The sequence below is a fragment of the Copadichromis virginalis genome, linkage group LG6 (genome assembly GCF_057382275.1).
Source record: "Copadichromis virginalis isolate Kocher_CV1m ecotype Utaka linkage group LG6, C_Virginalis_male_GT1.1, whole genome shotgun sequence".
Classification (NCBI taxonomy): Eukaryota; Metazoa; Chordata; class Actinopteri; order Cichliformes; family Cichlidae; genus Copadichromis; species Copadichromis virginalis.
Genome location: NC_140623.1, coordinates 44,360,722 through 44,384,574, shown reverse-complemented (window position 1 = coordinate 44,384,574; position 23,853 = coordinate 44,360,722). Strand labels below are relative to the sequence as shown.

The 23,853-nt window shown below is 45.9% G+C and overlaps 1 protein-coding gene across 3 annotated transcripts in view; it reads left to right on the top strand.

Moving 5' to 3' along the window:
* Nucleotides 1–13,247, top strand: part of LOC146708670 (outer dynein arm-docking complex subunit 3-like) — a 29,722-nt gene extending 16,475 nt beyond the window's left edge. For 2 of the 3 annotated variants that reach the window (XM_085460692.1, XM_085460693.1), the window contains exons 6-14: nucleotides 943–975; nucleotides 7,202–7,327; nucleotides 7,478–7,600; nucleotides 8,117–8,266; nucleotides 8,348–8,508; nucleotides 8,660–8,816; nucleotides 9,428–9,580; nucleotides 9,855–9,933; nucleotides 10,019–13,247. In XM_085460692.1, coding sequence (XP_085316818.1) covers nucleotides 943–975; nucleotides 7,202–7,327; nucleotides 7,478–7,600; nucleotides 8,117–8,266; nucleotides 8,348–8,508; nucleotides 8,660–8,816; nucleotides 9,428–9,580; nucleotides 9,855–9,933; nucleotides 10,019–10,143 — 1,107 coding nt within the window. In that variant the 3' untranslated portion in view covers nucleotides 10,144–13,247. The remainder of the gene's footprint in view (nucleotides 1–942; nucleotides 976–7,201; nucleotides 7,328–7,477; nucleotides 7,601–8,116; nucleotides 8,267–8,347; nucleotides 8,509–8,659; nucleotides 8,817–9,427; nucleotides 9,581–9,854; nucleotides 9,934–10,018) is intronic. The other variant, XM_085460694.1, reaches the window with a different exon arrangement.
* The last annotated feature ends 10,606 nt before the right edge of the window (nucleotides 13,248–23,853 follow it).

Here is a 23,853-nt window from a genome sequence, read left to right as displayed (position 1 = left end):
TTCCACACATATTACACGTTACTGGGTGAGAGGCTATACCATCTCTTGGTATCTCAGGACAAGTCTCTCATGGTCACGATACAAAACTAAATGTTCATAGTCCTTTTGTACTGAAGGGTGGGTTATCCCTCGAAGTATTGGTGGGCCTGCCAAATCTTCGCAGTGGGACAAGGAAAATACCATTTACACCCCAACATCATGTGATTACACACTTCAAAACCATGAGTTCAGTAAACCCATATTGTACTCACTACTGTCTTAACTCTTTGACGCTAGAATGATAAACCTTCCCTCTATTTATTATAGTAATAATGCTCAGAGTACCTGTTTCTCTTTTAACTGTAACATGTGTCAATACTACATCAACATGAACTGCAACTGTAATGTTACGCTTAGATTAAACTCTCTTGTGAAGTTGACTGTGTTTTTCTGTTATATCTATTGATACTGTAAAGGATACATGAATGATGGTGGGACAGAGGAATGATGGATGGCACTTGAAGGGCTGTTCACACTGACAGGGCATGTGCTCCATTGCTGGACTGTTGGCTGGCCTAGTTTTTCATATGTGTAGACACGCCGGGGCTGTCTCATTCTCTTTGGCTTGTGCCTCCATGTCTCAGCATCGCTCTGCTCACCCTCGGGTCCAACAGCTGGAGCTTCAACCTCCTCCTCCAAACTGCGTCTCTCCTCCACCTGTTCCTCTTCAGGATGCCCCTGTGCTCTGAAAGCAGGCTCAGACTTCTCTCCGAGTGCGTCACTCTGGGGGCAGAAATCCTCTGTTTCTGGGTCGAGGGGTGGATCAGCATATCTGAGTGCTGTCCACATGTGACAGTCATCTTCACTAGAACTGCCTGTGTCTGTTTGGTCAGTATCGGGCTTGGTCTGATGATGTCTTCTTGCTGACTGTCTCTGTTTGTTTCCACGGCTTTTCTCTTTCAGGCTGCTTTCACACACCACAGACTCGTCAACCAGGTAAGGACACGGCAACAGTAGGTTACGGTGTAACACTCGTCTTCTTCCTGTCCCCTGCAATGGCTCAACCACATACACTGGACTATCAGGACCTTTCCTCTCGGTGATGACATGAATCATATCCTCCCAATAGCTGCGCAGTTTCCCAGGACCTCCTCTGGGTGTGAGATTTCTCACCAAGACATGGTCACCTGGCTGAAGCACAGAGCTCCATGCACGTTTATTGTAGTTTTTCTGTCCCCTTCTTGCACTCTTTCTCATGTTCTGCCTTGCAATTGCATAGGCCTCTTGCATAACTCCTCTCCATTTCTCTGCATAGCCACTGCGTGACTGACTCTTCTCTTCTTCTCTTTTTGGGAAGAGCAGGTCGATAGGCAAGGTTGGTTCACGCCAAAGAGAAGGAAGAATGGAGAAAATCCTGTTGCTTCGTGCACAGTCGGGTTGTAGGCATGAACTACTTTGTTCAAATGGTCTTTCCATCTTGACTTCTGAGATTCATCAAGTGCCCGGAGCATACCTAGGAGGGTCCTATTGAAGCGCTCTGCGGGATTGGTCTGTGGGTGGTACGGGGAGGTACGAGAATGGTTGATACGCAGTAGCCTTGAAGCTTGCGGAAAAGATTGTTCTCAAATTCTTTCCCCTGGTCACGGTGTATTTTGGATGGGAAACCAAAGCGCATGATAAAGTCATCAAAGAGCTTTCTTGCCGCAGTCTTCCCAGACTTGTCCCTTGTCGCATATGCCTGGGCATATTTGGTGAAATGATCCACAACTACGAGTATGTATTCTTCACCTCCTGTGCACTTGTCCAAATGCAGATAGTCAATGGATATCATCTCAAACGGCGCAGAGGTTTCAATGCTCTGAATTGGTGTTCTGGTTATTCTGTTAGGCTTCTTCTTCTTTATACAGCGACACACCTGAGTGACATAGTGCTCCATTTCCTGCCTCATTTTAGGCCAGAAGAAGCGCTGCCTGGCGAGAGCAACCATCCTGTCTGCTCCTAAATGTCCCATCTCCTCATGTAGATGTTTATAGACCATGGGCTTTAATGAATCAGGAACAACAAACTGTTTTCTCCTGGTGGTCTCACGCCTCAGAATGCCATCTCCATCAATCTGCAAATGGGGCCACTGCCGAAGAAGGTACCTAACTGCCTCACTCTCCGCCATCTTTTCTTTATGCTTCAGGTAGGTGTGTGTTCTTTTCAGGGATGGCTATGTCTGCATCCTGGGTGTCTCTGATGTTGTCAACTGCAAACGGCTGAATTGGTTCTGAGACGATGCATCCCTCTGGCAGCGCGTTGACATTACAGGTGACAGCTGAGATCCAGTTCATTTCTCCTGTTTTCTCTCTCTCTAGGGCTTTCCCAATACATTCAATGTCATCTTGCTGACATTCCTCTGTGCATTCGTGCATGATGTCTTCAATGGGCTTTCCTCTTCTTGATAAGAAATCTGCATCTCGATTCGCTGCCCCTGGCCTGTACTTAAGAGTGAACCGATAATCTGCCAACTCCGCCACCCAGCGGTGTCCAGCTGCATTAAGTTTCGCTGACTTCATGACGTATGTCAGCGGGTTATTGTCACTGTACACAGTAAAATGAGGCGCATGAAACAGATAATCACAAAAGTAGTAGAGAAGTAAAGTAGTAGAGAACACCATGAGAACGCTAAAGGGTGAAGTGTGGGCGTTGATCGTATATACCGGACAATCGCACATACCTGTCTAAAAGGACAGGTATGTGTATTATGTGGAACATCGTTGTTTTAACAACCCTGAAAATGGCAAAGAGACACGCTTATGAAGCACAGTTTAAACTGAAGGCCATCAGCTATGCGGAGGAACATGGAAATCGAGCAGCGGTGAGAGAATTTAAGATTAATGAATCGATGGTTCGCAAATGGAGGAAGCTAGAAAACAAGCTCCGGCAGGTCAAGAAAACGCAGCTGAGTTTCCGCGGACATAAGGCGAGGTGGCCCGAGACTCGAGCGGTGGATCATCGAGCAAAGAAGGAGCGGGAGAAGCGTTTCGACGGTCACCATTCGGCTAAAAGCAGTTTCACTAGCTGAAGAGATGAACATTGAACATTTCCAAGGAGGTCCGTCTTGGTGCTTTCATTTTATGAAACGGTGCCATTTTTCCATCCGGACCAGGACTACGGTAGCGCAGCAACTTCCAGCGGATTATAAGGAAAAGCTGGCCATCTTCCGCTCCTACTGCAGCAAACACATCGGCGACAAAAACATCCAGCCCAGCCACATCACAAACATGGACGAGGTCCCGCTCACTTTTGACATCCCGGTGAGTCACACTGTGGAGAAGAAGGGGACCAGCACGGTAGCGATACGCACAACGGGGTATGAAAAGTCTTCTTTTACTGTTGTGCTTGGCTGCCATGCTAATGGACAGAAACTGCCGCCTATGGTGATTTTTAAGCAAAAGACTTTGCCTAAAGAGAAGTTTCCAGCAGGAATCATCATTAAGGCAAATGAAAAGGGCTGGATGGATGAGGAAATGATGAAAGAGTGGCTGAGGGAGGTGTATGTAAGGAGACCAGGTGGTTTTTTCCACGCATCACCATCGCTCTTAATCTGTGACTCTATGCGTGCCCATCTCACAGCTGATGTGAAAAAACTAGTGAAACAAATGAACTGTGAGCTTGCTGTCATTCCGGGAGGCCTGACAAAGGAACTCCAACCGCTGGACATCGGTGTGAACCGCCCGTTCAAAGTAAGGCTGCGAGCGGCGTGGGAGCGATGGATGACCGGTGGAGACCACAGTTTCACCAAGAGTGGAAGGCAGCGCCGGGCGAGTTACGCCACAATTTGCCAATGGATTGTAGATGCTTGGGCTAACATGTCTGCTGGCACTGTTGTTCGAGCTTTCGCAAAAGCCGGCATCATTTCCGAGGAGCCGCACGGCACGGAAAGTGACTCTGACAGTGAAGAAAGTGAACTTGGCATGTTTGATGGAGATTTAGCGCAGCTGTTCAATTCAGACACAGAGGATGAGGACTTCGATGGGTTTGATTGATGATAAAAATGTGAGTACCAAACTTCGTTTTGCTCCTGCTTTATTTTTAAATACGCACACTTGTATGCTTGTGTGTTGTTGATGATGACGATTACCGGTAATAGAAATGTGAGTAAGGTACCGAACTCGGGTTTGCTCCCGCTTTATTTTTAAATACGCATACGGTACTTGTATGCGCCCTATAATCCAGTGCGCCTTATGTGTGTGTTAAATACAGTAATGGCACACATAACTGAGACTGCGCCTTTTAGTACAGTGCGTCTTATGGTCGTGAAAATACGGTATATGTCTTTTGCACAGGCACTTTGTCTTTTAGCTGTATCTCCAGCTCTAGATCTTTAATGCATCCCGTGTCCCAGTCATCTTTTGCAAAAACATTGCATTCCTCCCTCAGCATCTGTTTTACCTGCTGCTGTTGGTCACTTGTCAGATGGCTCAAATCCACTGGTGGGTCCCAGGGCTCAGTTTTTGTTGTCTGACTGGACTGCACTGTGGGTAAGGAAGTACTTCCGTCTGATGTCTTAGAAAGCTCACCCTCCATACATTTTACATGTGGCATGTAGATAGCATCAACATTGTGCAGCCACCCCAGTGTAGTGCGACTACAGAGGGTGATATCATGGTCAGTCATGTTTTCCACAGTCACTGCAACAACTAGGCCTGCTGGCCATGGTGTCTCACAGTTCGGCTCCAACACTGCATGTGACCCACTCAACACACTCTTATTTAGCCAACCACATTGCACTGTCATCATGTTACGCTTCGGGATGGTCACAGGTCGCCTTCCTACTCGGGCTATGTGGGGATGGCTGTCAGGCGTTTGTTTCTTTAGGACAGACAGGACAGCTCTTGCAGTTTTGCGCCCCACCTCGAATGCTGAGCACAATCTGTCCAGCATATGCCCTGGGGGGATACAGTCTTTGCTGGTGTCATTTCTCAAAGCTAATTCTTCTATCACATTAAAGCCGATGATGGGGCATTCAATGTCACCGCTGGCGACTAGGATTGGAACTTGGACGGGCCTGTTGCTCATCCCAGCAACAGCATTTTTGGACAGGCTGAACTCAGTCTCTATCCATCCTTCATATGGAATACTGGTCCCATTAGCAGCTGAGAGCTCTAAAGCTCCCTCTTCGAGCAGCTCTTCCACTGACCTCATTTCAGCATCAGGCAGGTGTTTCTTTCTCCAGTTCGTCCCCACTATCGATACTTGTGAGCCGGTGTCCCACAATATTGTGGTGTCCACACCTCCTAAGAAGCCACGGACCTGGCATCTTTTGCCTACCAGCTTCGCCATTTGTTGTTGTTTACCAGTGAGGGGTGCTTTGAGGCTGAATGGGTCGGTTTGGTGCTTCTCCCCTTCAGGGTTAAGTATGATTTCGATCTTACTTGAATTAGCTGAGCACTTTTTCCTACGACAACCTGCTGCCCAGTGTTCCGTACTGCCACATTTGTAACAGTGGTCACATTTGTTTCCTGTATTAGATGATTGACACTGCTGGCACTGTCTAACGTTTGTGCTCCTAGGCTGTGACTGGTATTTCCGGTCAGGTGGTTCGACCATTCTCATGTGCTGAGGCTTAACGGTCTGCTGGAGGCTGGCAATGTGAGTGGTGAGGTTCTGCAGAGCCTCACATATAGCCTTGTTGCTTTGATCAACTTTATCCATTAATGTGTCTCGTTTGACCGCTCCACCTTGCTTGTTCTTACTGTCTGATGTGTGCATACTGCTTTCTTTTTCCACCTCTTGATCTTCCCCACTTACTGCTGCAACTTTGATCATCTTTGCTCTTGATGCAGCTGACAGCTTATTCTTTCTTTCCATTTCCAGACTGTATGCCGCAGTCATTTTTTCCAGAAGAACCTCATCTGTGATTTTAGGATTTTGCAGGTATAGCTTCACATCAGCTCGGATGGTGTCATCATGGAGGCCAGTGAGTACTGTCTGGAGAAACTGATTTTGGATGAGCTCCGAACTGTACTTTAAACCAGACTTAACTCTCTCTGAAGCAAGAACAAGTTGTTGTCTCAAATCCATTGCTCGCATCAAAAACTGGATTGGAGTTTCTTTTGGCTCCTTCATCATATCCCCTCTTCAATGCCCTCTGGATTTGTCTTTCCAAGCTAGTGCATGTTAATTTGTCCTTTTGGTTTGGTTCTCCAATTTGTCCCATTATTTTCAGATCCCGTCGGTACAGTGGGTGTACAAAAGGGACACTTTGAGTGGCGACAGGGGTGACTCGTGTAGCATTCAGATGAGAAACACTTTCTCTCTGCTCGTCTGAATTACTGGGTGCTATCACATTTTCAGCCACAGGGTGGTGCTCTTGTACCACTTGTTGAGGCAACGGGGCATTACTTTCGCATCTCTTTTGCTTCACTTCATAAATTTTGTCATCTAATTCCAACAACAGAGACATTCCTTCATCTTCTCGTGCAGTAACATCCTCTCCCTCTAAGTACTGGAGAATACGCCGCCTCAGTTTACGAGGTAAGTCTTTTTCACTTTCATCCACGGCTAAACTGAGGGCAGCACAAATCTCATTCAAATCCGGTGCTAGCAGTGTAAGTAACTTTTCCTCTGTCTCCTCAAGAAGTTGCTCCCAATCAGGAGACATCTGCTGTACTTTAGACATGACGAAAAACTTTTACCTTCACTGCCTTTTCTTGGAGGGATGGCACTGCCGTATGAGTTCAGGTGGGGGGGTAGTGAGCGAGGCTAGTCACATGTAGCTCGTCCTTCTTTGCGGTATAAACTCCAAACCGGGCGGAAACACCAAGATTATGTTGCACCCTCAGAGAGACATGACTCCGTTCTCCTTTTTCTTGCAACTTTATTCTCCTCAGTTCAGGTTTGGAGTTTACAGGCAGAATAGCGTATCATCAGCAAAACATCGCTCCCTCACGTCTCAGACACTGTTTTTTTTTTTTCTGCGCTTACTGATGACATCACACATCTGAACTCTGACCTCCTGGAGCCAGTAAACTACAAAAATTAACTAGAAATGTGTCCAAAAACAAAACACAATTAAATAAGAATGGTCTTTAAAGATTTTCCCCACAATTCAGAAAAATTGAAGTTTTATAAGTACTTTTAGAGCGCAACATATGCATTGATGTGATGTTAATTTGTTGATCGCTTTGCATTATTTGTGCTTCTGCCTGCATTTCTCTCACTTTACCACCTTCAGGATGAGAGTCTGGCGTATCAGAGCCAGCTCGACACTCTGCAAGCAGAAATCCTGAAGCACAGAGAGGAGCTTCGCAGTCTGCAGGTCGTGAATACTGACAGCCAGCTCTCCAAAGAAGCTGCTAAGGTGACCTGTAATTTCCTTTGCTGTGACTTCAGATTAAGAAACACTCAGCATCGCTCACATTATCCAGCTGATTTGCCAGAGTCATAAATGAAGGAGTCACTGTATCTCACAACTCGCCACCATCAGCCTACATCTTCTTCTGCTTCGCAGGCTGAGTTGCAGCAGCAGGAGGAGCTGCTTCACAAGGAGTGTAAGGAGAGGGACCAAGTGATAGCAAGCTACAGGAAAAAGGTTGATGAGCACAAGGCCCAGGCTGCAAAAGTTGAGAGAAGGGTGAGAGACATTTAATGTACTCAGTTTTTGTAGATGAATGTTGAGTAACAAATAAAAGAGCAAAGATATAAAGAAGTACCTTCCTGCTCACTCCAGCACAGCAGGCCAATCACATTGATGTTAGTGACACAGATGTTTGGTGACATCATCAGTCTCTCCAATGGTAGAACGATGTGAGGTGAGGGCAAAGACAGACTTCTCTTGTCCACATCTTTGTCTTTCCTGTCCCCCAGTCATGTCTGTACCGATTGTAATAACTTAAGAGTAAAAAAAGTAATAAAAATAAACAAATAACAAAGATCAATCAAGTGGACCAGCATGGCAAAGCCGTAATGATCCACTTGGGAAAATAAATGTGTCGGGCATTTTTCTTGGTAATAATTGTGATTGCTACAGTGCTGAACGGAAAAACGTGGAATGCCCGCTCTGGGTCAGGGACGAGTTCCTGCCCCAAGTGGAGGAGTAAAGTGAAACCAGGTCCCTGACATGTGCAGTGGTTGCTGTTGCATCGTGCAGGTACAGCGAGCAGCTGTGCAGCTGGATGAACTAAGCAGTGAGGTCCAGCACAGCACCACCAGGATGCTGGCTGAAGAGGAGAAAGACATTTCGACTGCTGAGGAGGCCTTCAGACGCATCAAAGAGGCCACAGGGATCACCGATATACAGGTGCAAAGGTTTCCGCTCATTCTGCTACACACAGCGTGCTTCCTGATATGCGTTTTCCTTTCATGCATTTTGTGTTTGTAGGAATTAGAGGAGCACTTTACTTCTCAGAAGGAGACACGTCGACATCTGGAGAGGCGGCGGGAGGAGAACGAGGAGGTCCTGCTGCAGCTGAAGGAGCAGAAGGAGCTTCTGGAGCAACAGTCTGAAGAGATTAAATATTCTGGGGAGGCTAAACTCTCCAGGTCAGACACATATTTAACTCTGTCATGCAGCAGCTGTCACAGTGTTTGTGAATCACATGGACTCTCTGTTGGTGTGAATGGGACTCAGAGGATCACACGAGTGTCTAATTCTTATTCTGAAGCCTCTGCTCTTTCTGTGTGCTTTTTCTAGCCACCAGCAGATGCTGCAGGAGCGTGAGCAGCAGCTGCAGGCTGAGCAGCAGAGGTGCGATGAAGCCGAAGAGCGACTGGATCGGCTTGTGAAAACCCTCGGTCCCGTCCGTCACGGAGTTGAGCACCTGGCAGACCATCTTCAGCACATCTCACTGGTACAAACAACCATAGTCTATTAGGATTCCTGATGTTGATGAGGTCTTCAACGTAAACTTCTCCATTTACTGGGGCAACATTGATTGAACATAGAAACGGATTCTTACAGGTGTGCTGTGTGTTGTCACCATATAGAGAAGGTAAAAATGTCACATCTGACCTGTCCTTGAAGGTCAAGAGATAAAGTGATACTAATGCTATGGCCACTGATTGTATTGACAACAATGATATATAGGGATATCACATTATAGTTTGCATTTGACCTGTGACCTCACTTTTACCTTTCACATTAGCCTGTCTCTCATGTTGAAATATCTTTAAAGGATGTGTTGTCAGGAGAGTGAGCTGCCGAGTTAGTTCGAAGTATACCGTAGTATATTATTAAATACTAAGCTCAAGTCATTCATGTCCCCTTATTTACAAATCAGTTTGTATCATCATTACCTGCTCCCTATATAATGCGTGTGTAATCAAGGTAAACCTCCATCTCAAGGTACGTTTTTTAAGAGTGTTACCTTCAAAGGAAATGCCCCCCAGAGAGAGAACTGCCCTGCTGGAGCTCCACAGTCTTCATGTGCTTTTGTTCCTTTTTTCACGCATCATCTCCCAGGATGAGCACACAGTTCCCAACATGCATCCAGACTCAGAGGACTTTGTGGTGCTGAAGCTGATGGCCCAGTGTGAGCAGAAATTGGAGTCCCTGCAGAAAGAGCTTGAGGGGATGGATGTGGCAGCTATAATGAAGGAGATGGAAGAAAAGGAGGTAAGACAAAAGCCTACAAACTCAAAACTTGAAATGGATCATCTGAGTCTGAAACAACATGTTTGACATTTGGAAATTCAGTCAAGGCTTTTGTTTAAGTTTGTCCATGGGCTCCCCATTAAGAGAAAGGCAGTAAAACATGTGTGTAGATGATCATTAACACTCAGCAACACCGTCTCTGTTTGAGAATATAACACAGAGCATACAAACACACAGTCTGCCAATGACACTGATTAACACTAAGCCTAACCCTTCCTGTTTTTTCTGCTATGAGTTCTACGTCAGGATTGAGGGGAAACACAGCACCCAAGTCAAGCCACCTGAGGATCAAGCAGAAGATCCCTACAGTGATGGTAATTTGGTGTTCTTCTACACACTACCAGCTACGACTAAAGACTAAATTACATTGAAATTGCTGATTACTTAATTGTGTTCCAGAGGACAAGAGTGACAAGGACTGGGCTCACGTCATCTCTCGTGAGGCACTGAAGCGTCAATCTCAGCTAATCGTCGACTCCAACTCAAAAAGAAAGGCCCAGAAGAAGAGGAAGGGCAAGTTTTAATCCGACGGCATCTCCAAACTCTCCCACAATAAAGCAGTGATGTGTAAAACGGGATGATTTTAAGCCGAGTGAACAGACTGTGATTTGCCATTTGTTAGGGCCGAGAGGGCCAGGCTGTGGGTGTGGACTCAAATGCAGACACAGAGGGAGGCAAAACGGGCGTGAACACAGTGCTTTATTTACAGTGCCTAGTGAACTTACAAAGCAGGAAACTATGAATGCTATGAACGGAGAATGCTATGAACTGTGAACTGTGAGGCCAAACTGTGAACATGAAACTCTGAGTGCTATGACTAGGTGCTAGATTTCACGGATGGATCCTGGGAATGGAAAAAAGGGGCAGCGGCTTGGATGGAGGTACGCAGTCACTATAATAAGAGGAGACAAGTAGTCAGTGGCAATCTAGTGAATCACAGCTGAACAATTAGACTATGGTGGTTAGGGCTTACACGTTGCAGGTTAAAGTGTCATGCGAGGAGGAGGTGTCCAAGGGGTTCCGGGTGAGGAGTGTCCAGAGAGGATCCAGAATATGCTTGGAGTGAGGGGCTTGGCAGGGAGGCAGGCAGGTGTTGTCCGATGATGGAAAGGAAGCAACCAGATGACAGAACCAGCGTCCAGGCAGAGATGTGAGTAGTTTAGGTTGGAAAACGCGACTGCCAGGTGGGTCTTATGACAAAGAAAACACGGTGAGGAGAAAAGCAGTAGTTAAGGGCTTGGCAGCCTAGCACTAACATGAGTTAGCAGAAGATCTGGCAGAGGTCTGTTGTGAATGCTGGTCTTATATGCTGGTGACTTGATTGGAACCAGGTGTGGAAGCTGATTGGAGTCTCTGCCTGAAGGTGGAGCCCAGCGGAGTGGAAAAACCCCGTACTCACCCAGACCAAGACACCATTGCTATCAAGTTTCTCCTCTTAGCTGCTGCTATAAGGATATGTAGTAAACAACAAATGAAGATTTAAGTTTTAACAGTCTTACATGACTGTCATGAATTGATACCTTATGTCTGTACTTGTTGTGTAAGTAGGTTTCATTTAATAATAATAATAATGGATTGGATTTATATAGCGCTTTTCAAGGCACCCAAAGCGCTTTACAATGCCACTATTCATTCACTCTCACATTCACACACTGGTGGAGGCAGCTACAGTTGTAGCCACAGCTGCCCTGGGGCAGACTGACAGAAGCGAGGCTGCCATATCGCGCCATCGGCCCCTCTGGCCAACACCAGTAGGGTGAAGTGTCTTGCCCAAGGACACAACGACCAGGACAGAGAGCCCGGGGATCGAACCGGCAACCTTCCGGTTACAGATACGCTTCCCAACCCCCTGAGCCACGGTCGCCCTCGGCAACAGTCAGCTGTCAACACTTTACTCCACATCATTTTTGGTTGTTTTACTCATATTTCACTCTCTGCCTGTCTCCACAGAATACACTATACAGGAAAGAGGGTGCTCTAAATAGGTCTTGCAGACTCAAATATATGCATCCACTGTACAGGCAATTTTGTTGAGCACTACATGCATGCTATATGGTGTTGTGTGCCTGTGCAGAGGTTTTGGCAGAGGATTTCTTTTTTTTTGTGTGTCCCGTTTGGATCTTCAGCCATCAGAATTGTTGTCTGAAGGCCAAGAAAGATGCCAAACAGTTTACAGTTTACTTCACCAAGTGGATCATCATGGCCTTGCCATATTGGTCCATTTGATTGACCTTTATTATTATTATGTATTTATTTTATTTTATTTTTGGTTGTTACAGACGGGATAGACTAGTGCATAGGTGTCAAACTCTGGCCCGCGGGCCAAATTTGGCCCGCAGACTAATTACATTTGGCCCGCCATACCAAATTACTTTTAGAGCTGGCCTACTGGTATTATACAGCTAATATATATATATTGTTTAGTATTAAGCTTTGCTTGTTCCATATTCAGTTTTTCAGCAAAACGTATTTGAGTCCATAAGAATAGAATAGAATAGAATAGAATTCAACTTTATTGTCATTGCACATGCACAGGTACAGGGCAACGAAATGCAGTTTGCATCCATCCAGAAGTGCTTTAGTGATATAGATATATTACAATATATATTAGCAAGAAAAGATTCATTCTTATATCTGAAGGAATAAATATATTTCAATAAATATTAACGTTAGCCCACGACTTTGTTCCAGTTTTGAATTTTGGCCCACTGTGTATTTGAGTTTGACACCCCTGGACTAGGGGATAGGACAGGGAGAAAGAAAGAATGAAAGAAAGAGGGAGAGAAAGAAAAACACAGGGGAGAAGAGATAGTGAGAAAGGGGGAAGAAAGAAAAATCCCCCCTTCCGGGGGGCGCCCGGAGGGAGCCCAGAGGGATTGATCAAATGTGGTGGCAGATGCTGTATCAAGACTAATGTGATCTATTAGGTGGTTTTTATATTGGTTAGAATTAAGATTATTTTTTATTTTTCCAGTTAATGAGGACCATTTTCTTGGCAATGCATAGGGCCGTAAAAACAACGTGGGCTGTGTTTATTTCTGCAGTGACCTCATCCAAGCTGCCCAGCAAGCACACTAAAGGGGAGGCTGGAATGTTACATTTCAGACACTTTGATAAGTCTTCACATATCTCGCCCCAAAACCTCTGAACTGGTGGACAGAACCAAAGAGCGTGGATGTAATTGTCCGGTGTATTTGCTTGACAGTGTGAGCAGTTGTTAGAAAACAGCCCATCTGGAACATCCTATTACCTGTATAGTGGGCTCTATGTAATATTTTGTATTGTATTAATCGCAAACTGGGATTTCTGATACATTGAAAGGTTTGCAAGCATATCTGATACCAAAAGTTTTGGTCTAAGCTGATCCATAAATCCGCTTCCCATTTTGCAATAGGAAGGGATATTGATTCATCTATTTTAGAAAGTGTTCTGTATGTTTTAGACAATAATTTGGGGGTTTTAGAGTAAAGAATTGTACCACACTTGGTGGTGTTTGTAATTCAGCTTGACTGGGCTTAAATTTATTTTTTACTATGGATTTAATCTTTTGATATTCTAAAAATCTTTTCTTGTTGATCCTATATTGTGTAATTAGTCTGTCAAACGAAATAAAGTCTGTTCCTTCTGATATATGTTCCAAGTATTTAATTCCTTTATAACTCCAATCTGGCAAGTTGATCATATTATTGTTTTGTAAGATGTCCGAATTGTTCAAGATAGGTTTACGTTTGCATGGGATTAATGAAGACTCTGTTATTTTTAGAAACTCCCACCATGCTGTCAGAGAAGAGCTGATGTTGATGCTTTTAAAGCATTCATGTCGTTGGATGTTTGAGCTGATAAATGGTCCGAAATTTCTAGATTATTACACAGTGCCTGTTCTACATCTAGCCAAGGTTCATCTAAGAAGGTATGTTTTAACCATCTAGAGATAAACTGAAGCCTGTTGGATGAAAAGTAGTGATTAAAGTTTGGCAGATCTAGTCCTCCTTTATCTTTGGTCCTTTGTAATGTTTTTAAGCTTATACGTAGGGGTTTATCTTTCCAAAGGAATTTAGAAATATACGAGTCTAGAGATCTAAACCAATCTTATGATGACTTACTTGGGATCATTGAAAATAAATAGTTTATCTTTGGTAAGACCATCATTTTTATAGCGGAAATCCGTCCCATGAGTGATATGGGTAGACATTTCCATCTAGCCAGATCGCCGCCTACTGTCTTTAAAAGTGGGATATGGTTTAATGTAGTTAAATCTGCAAGCTTAGGAAAAATATTGATACCTAAATATTTTATATTTCCAGATTGCAGTCAGGTAGATGAAGAATTATGGAAGGAGCAATTAATTGGAAGAGCTGTAGATTTTGACCAGTTAATTGAATAATCTTAGACTCTTGAGAAAGAGTTTATCAATTCAATCACAGAGATATTGGTTTGTGAATTTGGAGAAAAAGTTACACGTCATCCGGATAAAGGCTGATTTTATATTCTACATTCTTGCATTTTATGCCCTTAATTACTGAATTCTGTCTAAATGCTGCTGCTAGTGGTTCAATAAAAATTGCAAACAGTGAAGGGGAGAGTGGGCATCCCTGCCTGGTGCCCCTCAGGAGACAGAAGCTGGAGGCTGTTTGGTCATTTGTTCTGACACAAGCTGTTGGGGAATTATATAATATTTTTAACCAGTTAATGAAAGAGGATCCAAAACCAAATTTGTGTAAAGTTGCAAATAAAAATTTCCAGTTAACTCTGTCAAACGCTTTTTCTTGCCCACAACTGGTCATGGCAGATGGCCGCCCCTCTCTGAGCTTGGTCCGGCTGAAGGTTTCTTTCTGTTGAAAAGGTTTTCCTTCCCACAGTAGCCAAAGCGCTCGCTCCTAGGCTTCAAATCTGTTGTTTTTTTTCTTTGTTTTCTTTATATTATCATATGGAATTTACCTTAAAACATAAGGCAAGGCAAATATATTTGTATAGCACAATTCAACAAAAAGGTGATTCAAAGTGCTTTACAGAGACATTAGAAACAAAAACAAATAAAAAGCATGATTTAAAATTGATTAAAACAAGCAAACAAACAAACTAATTAACAAACTAACAAACAAACAAACAAAACCGTATATAAAATAAAAATCAAAACCGATAAAATCAGTAGTTAAATGTAAGTTTTGAAATTTAAGCTTAAGTGTGGATTTGGTGCTTTATTCAAATGCAGCTGAGAACAGGTGAGTCTTCAACCTGGATTTAAATAAACTGAGTGTTTCAGCTGATCTGAGGCTTTCTGGGAGTTTGTTCCAGATATAAGGAGCATAAAAGCTGAATGCAGCTTCTCCGTCTCTGGTTCTGACTCTGGGAACTGATAAAAGACCGGATCCAGATGACCTGAGGGATCTGGAAGGTTCATACTGGGTCAGGAGGTCACTGATGTATTTTGGTCCTAAACCATTTAGAGCTTTATAGACCAGCATCAGGACTTTAAAGTCTATCTTCTGACGGACAGGCATCCAGTGTAAAGACCTCAGAGCTGGACTGATGTGGTCCACTTTTTTGTTCTTAGTGAGGACTCGAGCAGCAGAGTTCTGAATGAGCTGTAGTTGTCTGACTGATTTTTTAGGCAGACCTGTAAAGATGCTGTTACAGTAATCAAGCCTACTAAAGATGAATGCATGGACTAGTTTTTCCAGGTCCTGTTGAGACATCAGATCTTTGATCACAGTGGTGTTTCTGAGTAGCTTATTTGCTTAGCAATTTAATTAACAACTTTTAAATACATTCTTTTTTTCTTTTTCTTTTTCTTTTTTTTTTTTGGCCTGTCTCGTTTGGCTCTTTTGCCATCAGAATTGTTGTCTAAAGGCAAAGAAAGATGCCCAACGGATTTACTTTACCAAATTGACCATCCCAGCCTTGCCGTAATGGTCCATTTGATTCACCTTTTATTGTTCATTTTATTTTCACTTACTGAATACGGGACAGACTTGACTGGGGGAAAGAAGGGGAGAAAGAAAGAGGGAAAGAGAAACAGCTGAGAAGAGGGACGGGGGAGAAGGGCAAAAGACAAAAACCAACAGAATGAGCAGAAAAAAAAAAGAAGAAAAAAAAATGCATCCATCAATCACCTGGATCACCTGCTGAGAAAGAAAAAAGAAAACAAGCAGAAGAGAACAAGAGTAATAGAATAAACAACATCACAATGATATATGGGAATATGACAGTAAATACTAAATATTAAACATTATTGTGCAGCACATAAGATCAACAGAACACAGTGTGCTTTGAGGTAGGAGCCAAAAAGGGTGTAGTTTGTGGGTGTGATCACCCGTGTGTACACCTGTGAGCATGGACGCGCTTGTTTTTTGTTTTTTTAAAAGGTTCCTTCATGTAATGATCTGCTAGAGGGTGTGGGGGGGCCACAGCCCCGTCCTCCAGGGCATGAAGCAGGTATGGAGGAGATCAAAACTCCAGACATCCAGAGGCCCCCAGAACACAAGAGACCAAGGAAGACCAACAGAGGGGCAGCCGCGCCACTGTCCCAGAAAGAGCTGAGGAGAGTCCCAGATGAGGGCTCACTCAGCAGCCGCGGAGCAGAAGCCAGGGGGAGTTGCAGTGACGCGCCCGTGAGCTCTGCCGGCAGCCAGCTGTGCCTGAGTGACCGAGCCCCAGGCCGAGAGGCCGGGGGCACCCCACCTCCGAAGTGGCCCGAGTGAGCCCCAGGCTCCAGGCCCCGATATGCGGCCGCCAAGGAGTGAGCCGGTGTGTACCTGGACGCCCATCCCCGGACACAAAGAACCACCAACGCACCGATGTCTGAGGGAGTCCGCCACTGGCAGGGGAAGTGGTGGTAGGGGGAGATAGGCCTCCAAACCTTGGAGGGCCTGAGATGTCCCCAGAGAGGTGGCGTCTGATACCCAACCTGACATATAGACACAGACATACAGGCACACACAGACACAAACATCCATTCCCACCCTCATGCTCTCATATGTACTTCACACTCAACCGACGTGGAGACAGACATAAAGGGACGCTGTATACACGATCACACTCCCCAAGCGTACTCTACTAACCGGGTCTAGGTGCCCTTGCCCCTGGAGGGGGGAACTGCACCCAGACCCAGGTGGTGTTACCCTTTTCCCTGCGGCGGGGAGAGGCAGACCGCCCCGACTCCGCAGCAGCAGGGAGGCCCCAGACCGCAGTCGGATGGCCCACTCCTCCTAGCCCCCCCGCTCCAGTAGGCCGCAGAGAATGGGGGTGAGAGAAGACTCCAAACCTCCCTCCACCCGCTCATTGTAGTGTTGATGCATGTGTGTTCTAAGGTGCAATTAAAACCCAGGAGGGCTTGGAGCTACCTGCCAGAGAGCAGCAGGTAAGCGCATAGTCCCTCCTGCTAGCCCTCAATGTCTACGTGTATTTAAAATTGAGAGGTGGGCAACGACGCCAGGGGTGAGGTGTACACCCTGATGGTAACTTGGACTCCGTGTATCGTGCCCACCCCCAAGATCCTATATGTATGTGTAATGAGAGTGTGAGTAATGTGAATGTCTAAGTTGTGGGATAAAATTGAGGCAGAGGCAGCCAGAAGGGGACAGAGGGGGGGGGGGGTAGCCTCCTCTGCATCCTGGTGACATACCCCTACTCCAAGGCCCTGCATGTGTGGGTGGTTGTGGTGGAGCAGGAGGAGGGAGGCAGCTGGAGATGGGGAGGGAAGGAAGGGAGGGGCAGGTGACCCCTCCCTGGGGCCAGCTCCCCCGCTGACCCCAGTAGGCACTCCCACACTCCGCGACCCGCCAGGTTTCAATTATTTATTTTTACCAGTGACACCAATATAACATCTCCACATTCACAAATATACATTTCTGACATTCAAAAACAAAACAAAAACAAATCAGCGACCAATATAGCCACCTTTCTTTGCAAGGACACTCAAAAGCCTGCCATCCATGGATTCTGTCAGTGTTTTGATCTGTTCACCATCAACATTGCGTGCAGCAGCAACCACAGCCTCCCAGACACTGTTCAGAGAGGTGTACTGTTTTCCCTCCTTGTAAATCTCACATTTGATGATGGACCACAGGTTCTCAATGGGGTTCAGATCAGGTGAACAAGGAGGCCATGTCATTAGTTTTTCTTCTTTTATACCCTTTCTTGCCAGCCACGCTGTGGAGTACTTGGACGCGTGTGATGGAGCATTGTCCTGCATGAAAATCATGTTTTTCTTGAAGGATGCAGACTTCTTCCTGTACCACTGCTTGAAGAAGGTGTCTTCCAGAAACTGGCAGTAGGACTGGGAGTTGAGCTTGACTCCATCCTCAACCCGAAAAGGCCCCACAAGCTCATCTTTGATGATACCAGCCCAAACCAGTACTCCACCTCCACCTTGCTGGCGTCTGAGTCGGACTGGAGCTCTCTGCCCTTTACCAATCCAGCCACGGGCCCATCCATCTGGCCCATCAAGACTCACTCTCATTTCATCAGTCCATAAAACCTTAGAAAAACCAGTCTTGAGATATTTCTTGGCCCAGTCTTGACGTTTCAGCTTGTGTGTCTTGTTCAGTGGTGGTCGTCTTTCAGCCTTTCTTACCTTGGCCATGTCTCTGAGTATTGCACACCTTGTGCTTTTGGGCACTCCAGTGATGTTGCAGCTCTGAAATATGGCCAAACTGGTGGCAAGTGGCATCTTGGCAGCTGCACGCTTGACTTTTCTTAGTTCATGGGCAGTTATTTTGCGCCTTGGTTTTTCCACACGCTTCTTGCGACCCTGTTGACTATTTTGAATGAAACGCTTGATTGTTCGATGATCACGCTTCAGAAGCTTTGCAATTTTGAGACTGCTGCATCCCTCTGCAAGATATCTCACTATTTTTGACTTTTCTGAGCCTGTCAAGTCCTTCTTTGGACCCATTTTGCCAAAGGAAAGGACGTTGCCTAATAATTATGCACACCTGATATAGGGTGTTGATGTCATTAGACCACACCCCTTCTCATTACAGAGATGCACATTACCTAATATGCTTAATTGGTAGTAGGCTTTCGAGCCTATACAGCTTGGAGTAAGACAACATGCATGAAGAGGATGATGTGGACAAAATACTCATTTGCCTAATAATTCTGCACTCCCTGTAAACTTGGTGAACAAAACAAACAACATGAAAAACCTGGGCATGAAACTTGATGTGAACAACAGACAACCTGACAAAGAATGGAAAAGATGGAAGGAAGATGGCGCCGGTGAAGTCGGCTGCTGTCACGACTGCTCCGACCACTTTTTCTTTGTCTTTGTTTTTTAAGTTAGTTTTCAGCGTTTCTAAATCGGCAAAACTATCACCATTGGGTACATTAGGTATGACAGTGACACTCTTGTTTCTATTGGTATAAAATGTACTCCCAATTCGAAGTTTTTAACTCCGGATCCGAGCTGGCCGAGTGAGATCTTGAGGGAGAACAAAAGGAAGCGGCGGCGGCCTAGAGGGAAGCGAGCCGGCGTCAGGAACAGGCTGAGAGCTCGTGCACACCGCACACCTCTGCCTAGCATCCTGCTCGCCAACGTCCAGTCACTGGAGAACAAGCTTGATGACCTCAGGGCCAGGATAAAGTTCCAGAGAGACATTCGGGACTGCAATCTCCTCTGCTTCACCGAGACATGGCTAAACCCAGCGGTGCCGGACCGTGCCATCCAGCCGGCCGAGTTCTTCTCGGTTCACCGCATGGACAGGACACGGGACTCGGGGAAGTCAAGGGGAGGCGGCGTGTGTTTAATGGTGAACAAAAACTGGTGCAACAGTGCGAACGTTGTTCCTCTCACATGCTCCTGCACACCAAATCTGGAACTACTGTCCATCATGTGTCTGTCACGGGGTGAAACGGGACAAGTTATTTAGAGTTTTTACTGTGCATGTTTTGCGATGTTTTATCTGTTTAATATTTTAATATTGTATATTGGGTTTGTTTGTATGAATTCTATTGCATGTTTTTATCTTATTTAATTGAACACCTGTCCTGTAAAGACTCCACCCCTATCTGATTACTAACTTGATTTCACCTGAGAGGTACCAGAGAGGCCAATAAGAGGGCTGGGTAGACGACAGAAAGGAGCGCTTTTTGAGGACGAGTGAGGAAGGAAAGCTTTGCTTTGAGGAGTTGCGCTCGAAGGCTAGAGGCTGAGCGCCTCGGCTTCAGGCTGGAGGCTCGAGACGGATGAGACTGCAGAGAGCACCAGCGCGAAGGGCACCAGTGCACAGAGGACCAGCGCACAGATCGCCAGCGGGGATTGACAACACCAGCGGGGAGAGCGGAGACAGCACCAGCGGAAGGCACGAGACGGCTGTGCCGATTTGCAGTTTTAAAGAAGCGGCGGGCGGAGTTGAGAGCTCTGCCCACCCGGGCATACCGGGACGCGGAATGCGGGGAGGAAGGCGAGGACTCCGCTGGGTTTCCCTTTTACACCATTTCGCTGGATTTCTTAGTTCTTTGTGACTTTTATACCGTGGCGGATGCCACTGGACTTTTAATGTTGTGTTTTATTGATTTTTATTGTGTTACCCCTTGGCCAGGGTTGTTTTAATTCATTTTACATTTTTAACTATTTAAATATAATAAATTATATTTTAATTATACAGTTTTTTCAATCGTGTGCTTTCCCTTGGCGGCTCCACTGCTCAATCCGGTTGGAGGAAGATTTTCTTCCTTCGCACAAAACCCACTGTGGAAGTAAAACCAGCCTTCCGCCTCCGTTACATGTCGTCCTTTTTATCTACCTCGGGAATTTACATCGGTCATTATAAGTGCCGTTTATATTCCACCACAAGCGGACACGGTCACATGAGTCTCAGACATGTCTCAGCCTCCACCACTCTCAGCACTGGAGCCCCCCAGGGGTGTGTTCTGAGCCCCCTGCTGTACTCTTTGTACACATATGACTGTGTGGCCACTACCAGCTCCACCACCATCATCAAGTTTGCTGACGACACCGTCGTGGTGGGCCTGATCTCTGATAACAACGAGACGGCCTACCTGAAGGAGATTAGGAATCTGGAGAACTGGTGCCAGAGGAACAACCTCCTTCTAAACGTCAGTAAGACAAAGGAGCTGATAGTGGACTTCAGCACTAAGCAGGAGAGGAACTACCAGACCCCCGTCATCAACGAGTGCCCAGTGGAGAGAGTGGACAGCTTCAAATACCTCGGAGTTCACATCACGCAGGACCCGTCATGGTCCTGTCACATCAACACCGTGGTGAAAAAGGCCCGTCAGCGTCTCTACCACCTCAGACGCTTGAGAGACTTCCAACTGCCCTCCAAGGTGCTCAGGAACTTTTACTCGTGCACCATAGAGAGCATCCTGACGGGAAACATCTTAACCTGGTTCGGGAACAGCACCACGCAGGACAGACGAGCTCTACAGAGGGTTGTGCGGTCAGCTGAGCGCACCATCCGCTCCGAGCTCCCTGACCTGCACTCAATCTACAGCAGGCGGTGCTGGACCAAGGCCAGGAAGATCGTGAAGGACCTCAGCCATCCCAACAACAGACTGTTCTCTCTGCTGAGGTCAGGAAAGCGATTCCGCTCCCTGAAGACCAACACAGAGAGACTGAGGAGGAGCTTCTTCCCGCAGGCGATACGGTCTCTCAATCACACCACCACACAGTACTGACCCACACATACAGTTCTTACACACACTGGACATTCTGGACATTGTGTCACGGCCCAGCGGCACGAGGGAACAAAGATGGACACAGGTGCAGAAACCAACCCGGAAGCGAGACGGTAGGGAACAAATGATTTATTTCCGCCCACAGGCAAACAAAAGCAAAAGCAAAGCGGCGCCACCACACTCGTGGCGCGTAGGATTATTTACGATAAAGAGGGCGACCTAGACACCTCTAGGAGACGGCTGAACAGCAGAGGCAGCGGGGAGGTAGAAACAGGACTAGGCAGGGGCCGGGGCATTGGTTTCAGGTGGAGGTGACAGGTGGGGCGGAAGCCCGGAAGCGGTCGAAGCGTGGGGAGGCAGGCAAGTGAGTGGTGGGCCGGCAGGCCACGTCGTGTTAGCAGCAGGCGGCCCAGGTCCAGGAAGGCGGGAGTGAGGGAGACAAGATCTCCACTCCAGGTGCTACCTCTGAGGACAAGAAAGACAAGTAAGACATCACACAGCGTCTGACAGAGTTATGATGCTCTTTGAATTTGAATGAACAGAAACATGGTGGCACGGTGGTTAGCACTGTTGCCGCACAGCAAGAAGGTCCTGAGTTCAATTCCACCATCAGGCCGGGGTCTTCCTGTGTGGAGTTTGCATGTTCTCCCCGTGTTTGCGTGGGTTCTCTCCGGGTACTCCGGCTTCCTCCCACCGTCCAAAGACATGCAGCTTGTGGGGATAGGTTAATTGGATAATCCAAATTGCCACTAGGTGTGAATGTGAGTGTGAATGGTTGTCTTTCCCTATGTGTTAACCCTGTGACAGACTGGCGACCTGTCCAGGGTGTACCCCGCCTTTCGCCCTATGACAGCTGGGATAGGCTCCAGCGCCCCCCGCGACCCTGAAAAGGATAAGCGGAAGCGAATGGATGGATGGATGGGGTCTGGGGGCCGCCCACGACGGCGATGACGCCCGACCAGCAGCCAGGAAAGCGGCCGGCAGAGACGAGGTGGAACAGGACGAGCTGGAACTGATGACGGTGTGGCAACCACAGGACCAGACAAGGCAGGACCAGACGAGGCAGGACTGGATGCTGAAGCCGGACCTGGCGTGGAAGAAGCCACTGTGGCTGGACCAGACGAGGATGAGGCGGCTGAAGCCAGAGCTGGACCATGCGAGGGCGGAGCTGAAGCTGGACCAGGCGACGGCGTGGGTGGAGCTGAAGCTGAACCAGTAATAACACCTTTTTTAAATGATCTCACTTCCTTTTTAATTAAATTTTCCATCTCAGCCTTGTGGTCTTTTTTCTGTGAACTGAATGGTTTTTCAAAGGTCATTTGATGACTGAATAAAGCGATGAAACTAAATCGTATCAAATATCTCAAAAACTCTTACGTGGTATCTAAGGAACTTCATTTGTTCTTTATTTAAATTCCTTTCTGGATTCTAAAGACGTTTTTTCTGCAGTGTGGACGATATGACCCTGATTGCTCCAGATATTTCTTCATCTCTGACCAGTGAAGGCTCCTTATTTCATGACATCATCAGTCATCTGACTCTGGTAGGTCATCTGGATGTTTATACACGTGACAGACAAACAGCTGACCACATGAAATGATGCCAAAAGTTTTCTTTCACTAATTCAAAACGGCGCTGTCCCATTTTTAATTACAATGAGAGTGAAATTTAACTTTGAAACAAATCTCAAACGTATCGTTTTTTTGTCTCTCATTTATTTAGCGGTTTATCTTGTTCATTTTAGGATCTGTGATGTTTGCAGTCCTGAAACAGGACGTTGTGTCTTCAGCTTGTCGGCCATGTTTTCTTTCGTTCTTTCCTGGATGTTTTCTGTGTTTTGTTTTGTTTTTTTAATTGACCCAGATGTTTTGATCTTGGTGTAATGATTAATTTTTTGTGTTCTGCATGATGTGCTAAAAAATGTCAGTGGGTCATTTGTGTTTAGGGTGGAGCTTCATCCTGTCATTAATGAGTGACCCTCTTAATTATTGATCGAGTAAAGTTTCATTATCACCTGAAGTCTGGAATAAATAAAAACAAAACAGTTTGAACCTGCATTTTATTCGACAGGATGAGATATTTAATTCATCTGGTGTTGGTGTTTACATTTATTATTAATAATGTGATTAAAAATATTCTTCTGTTTACTACGAATTGAAATGAAAAATCAAACAATAATCTGCAGTTCTGCTCTGAACTCCATGATTAAGATCTTCAGATTTTTCCGATGTCACAGTTTCATCTTGCTTTGTGAAATCCGTGGCTTGACTATCCCGACCACGTTTGTGATAAGTCACATGTTGTAGACTTGTCCTCGTTTACGCGAACACGCTCACAGTTGGATTAAATAAATTCTGGGTTGATTTATGACAACCCCCGTCTGATGGTGTTACAGAAGCCAGTTAGGGAAAGAAATCTCAGCTATGCTGAACTTGCTTCTTGGTTCAGGGAAGAAAAGAAAATTCAACATCAGTAATGACTCAGATATTTCCTCGTTATCTGTGCTGTTGTTCTGCTCCGTTATCATGTTTCCATTATTTGCACAGAAACAAAGTCCATTGCACTGACTGATATCAGAGGTTAAAGGTCAA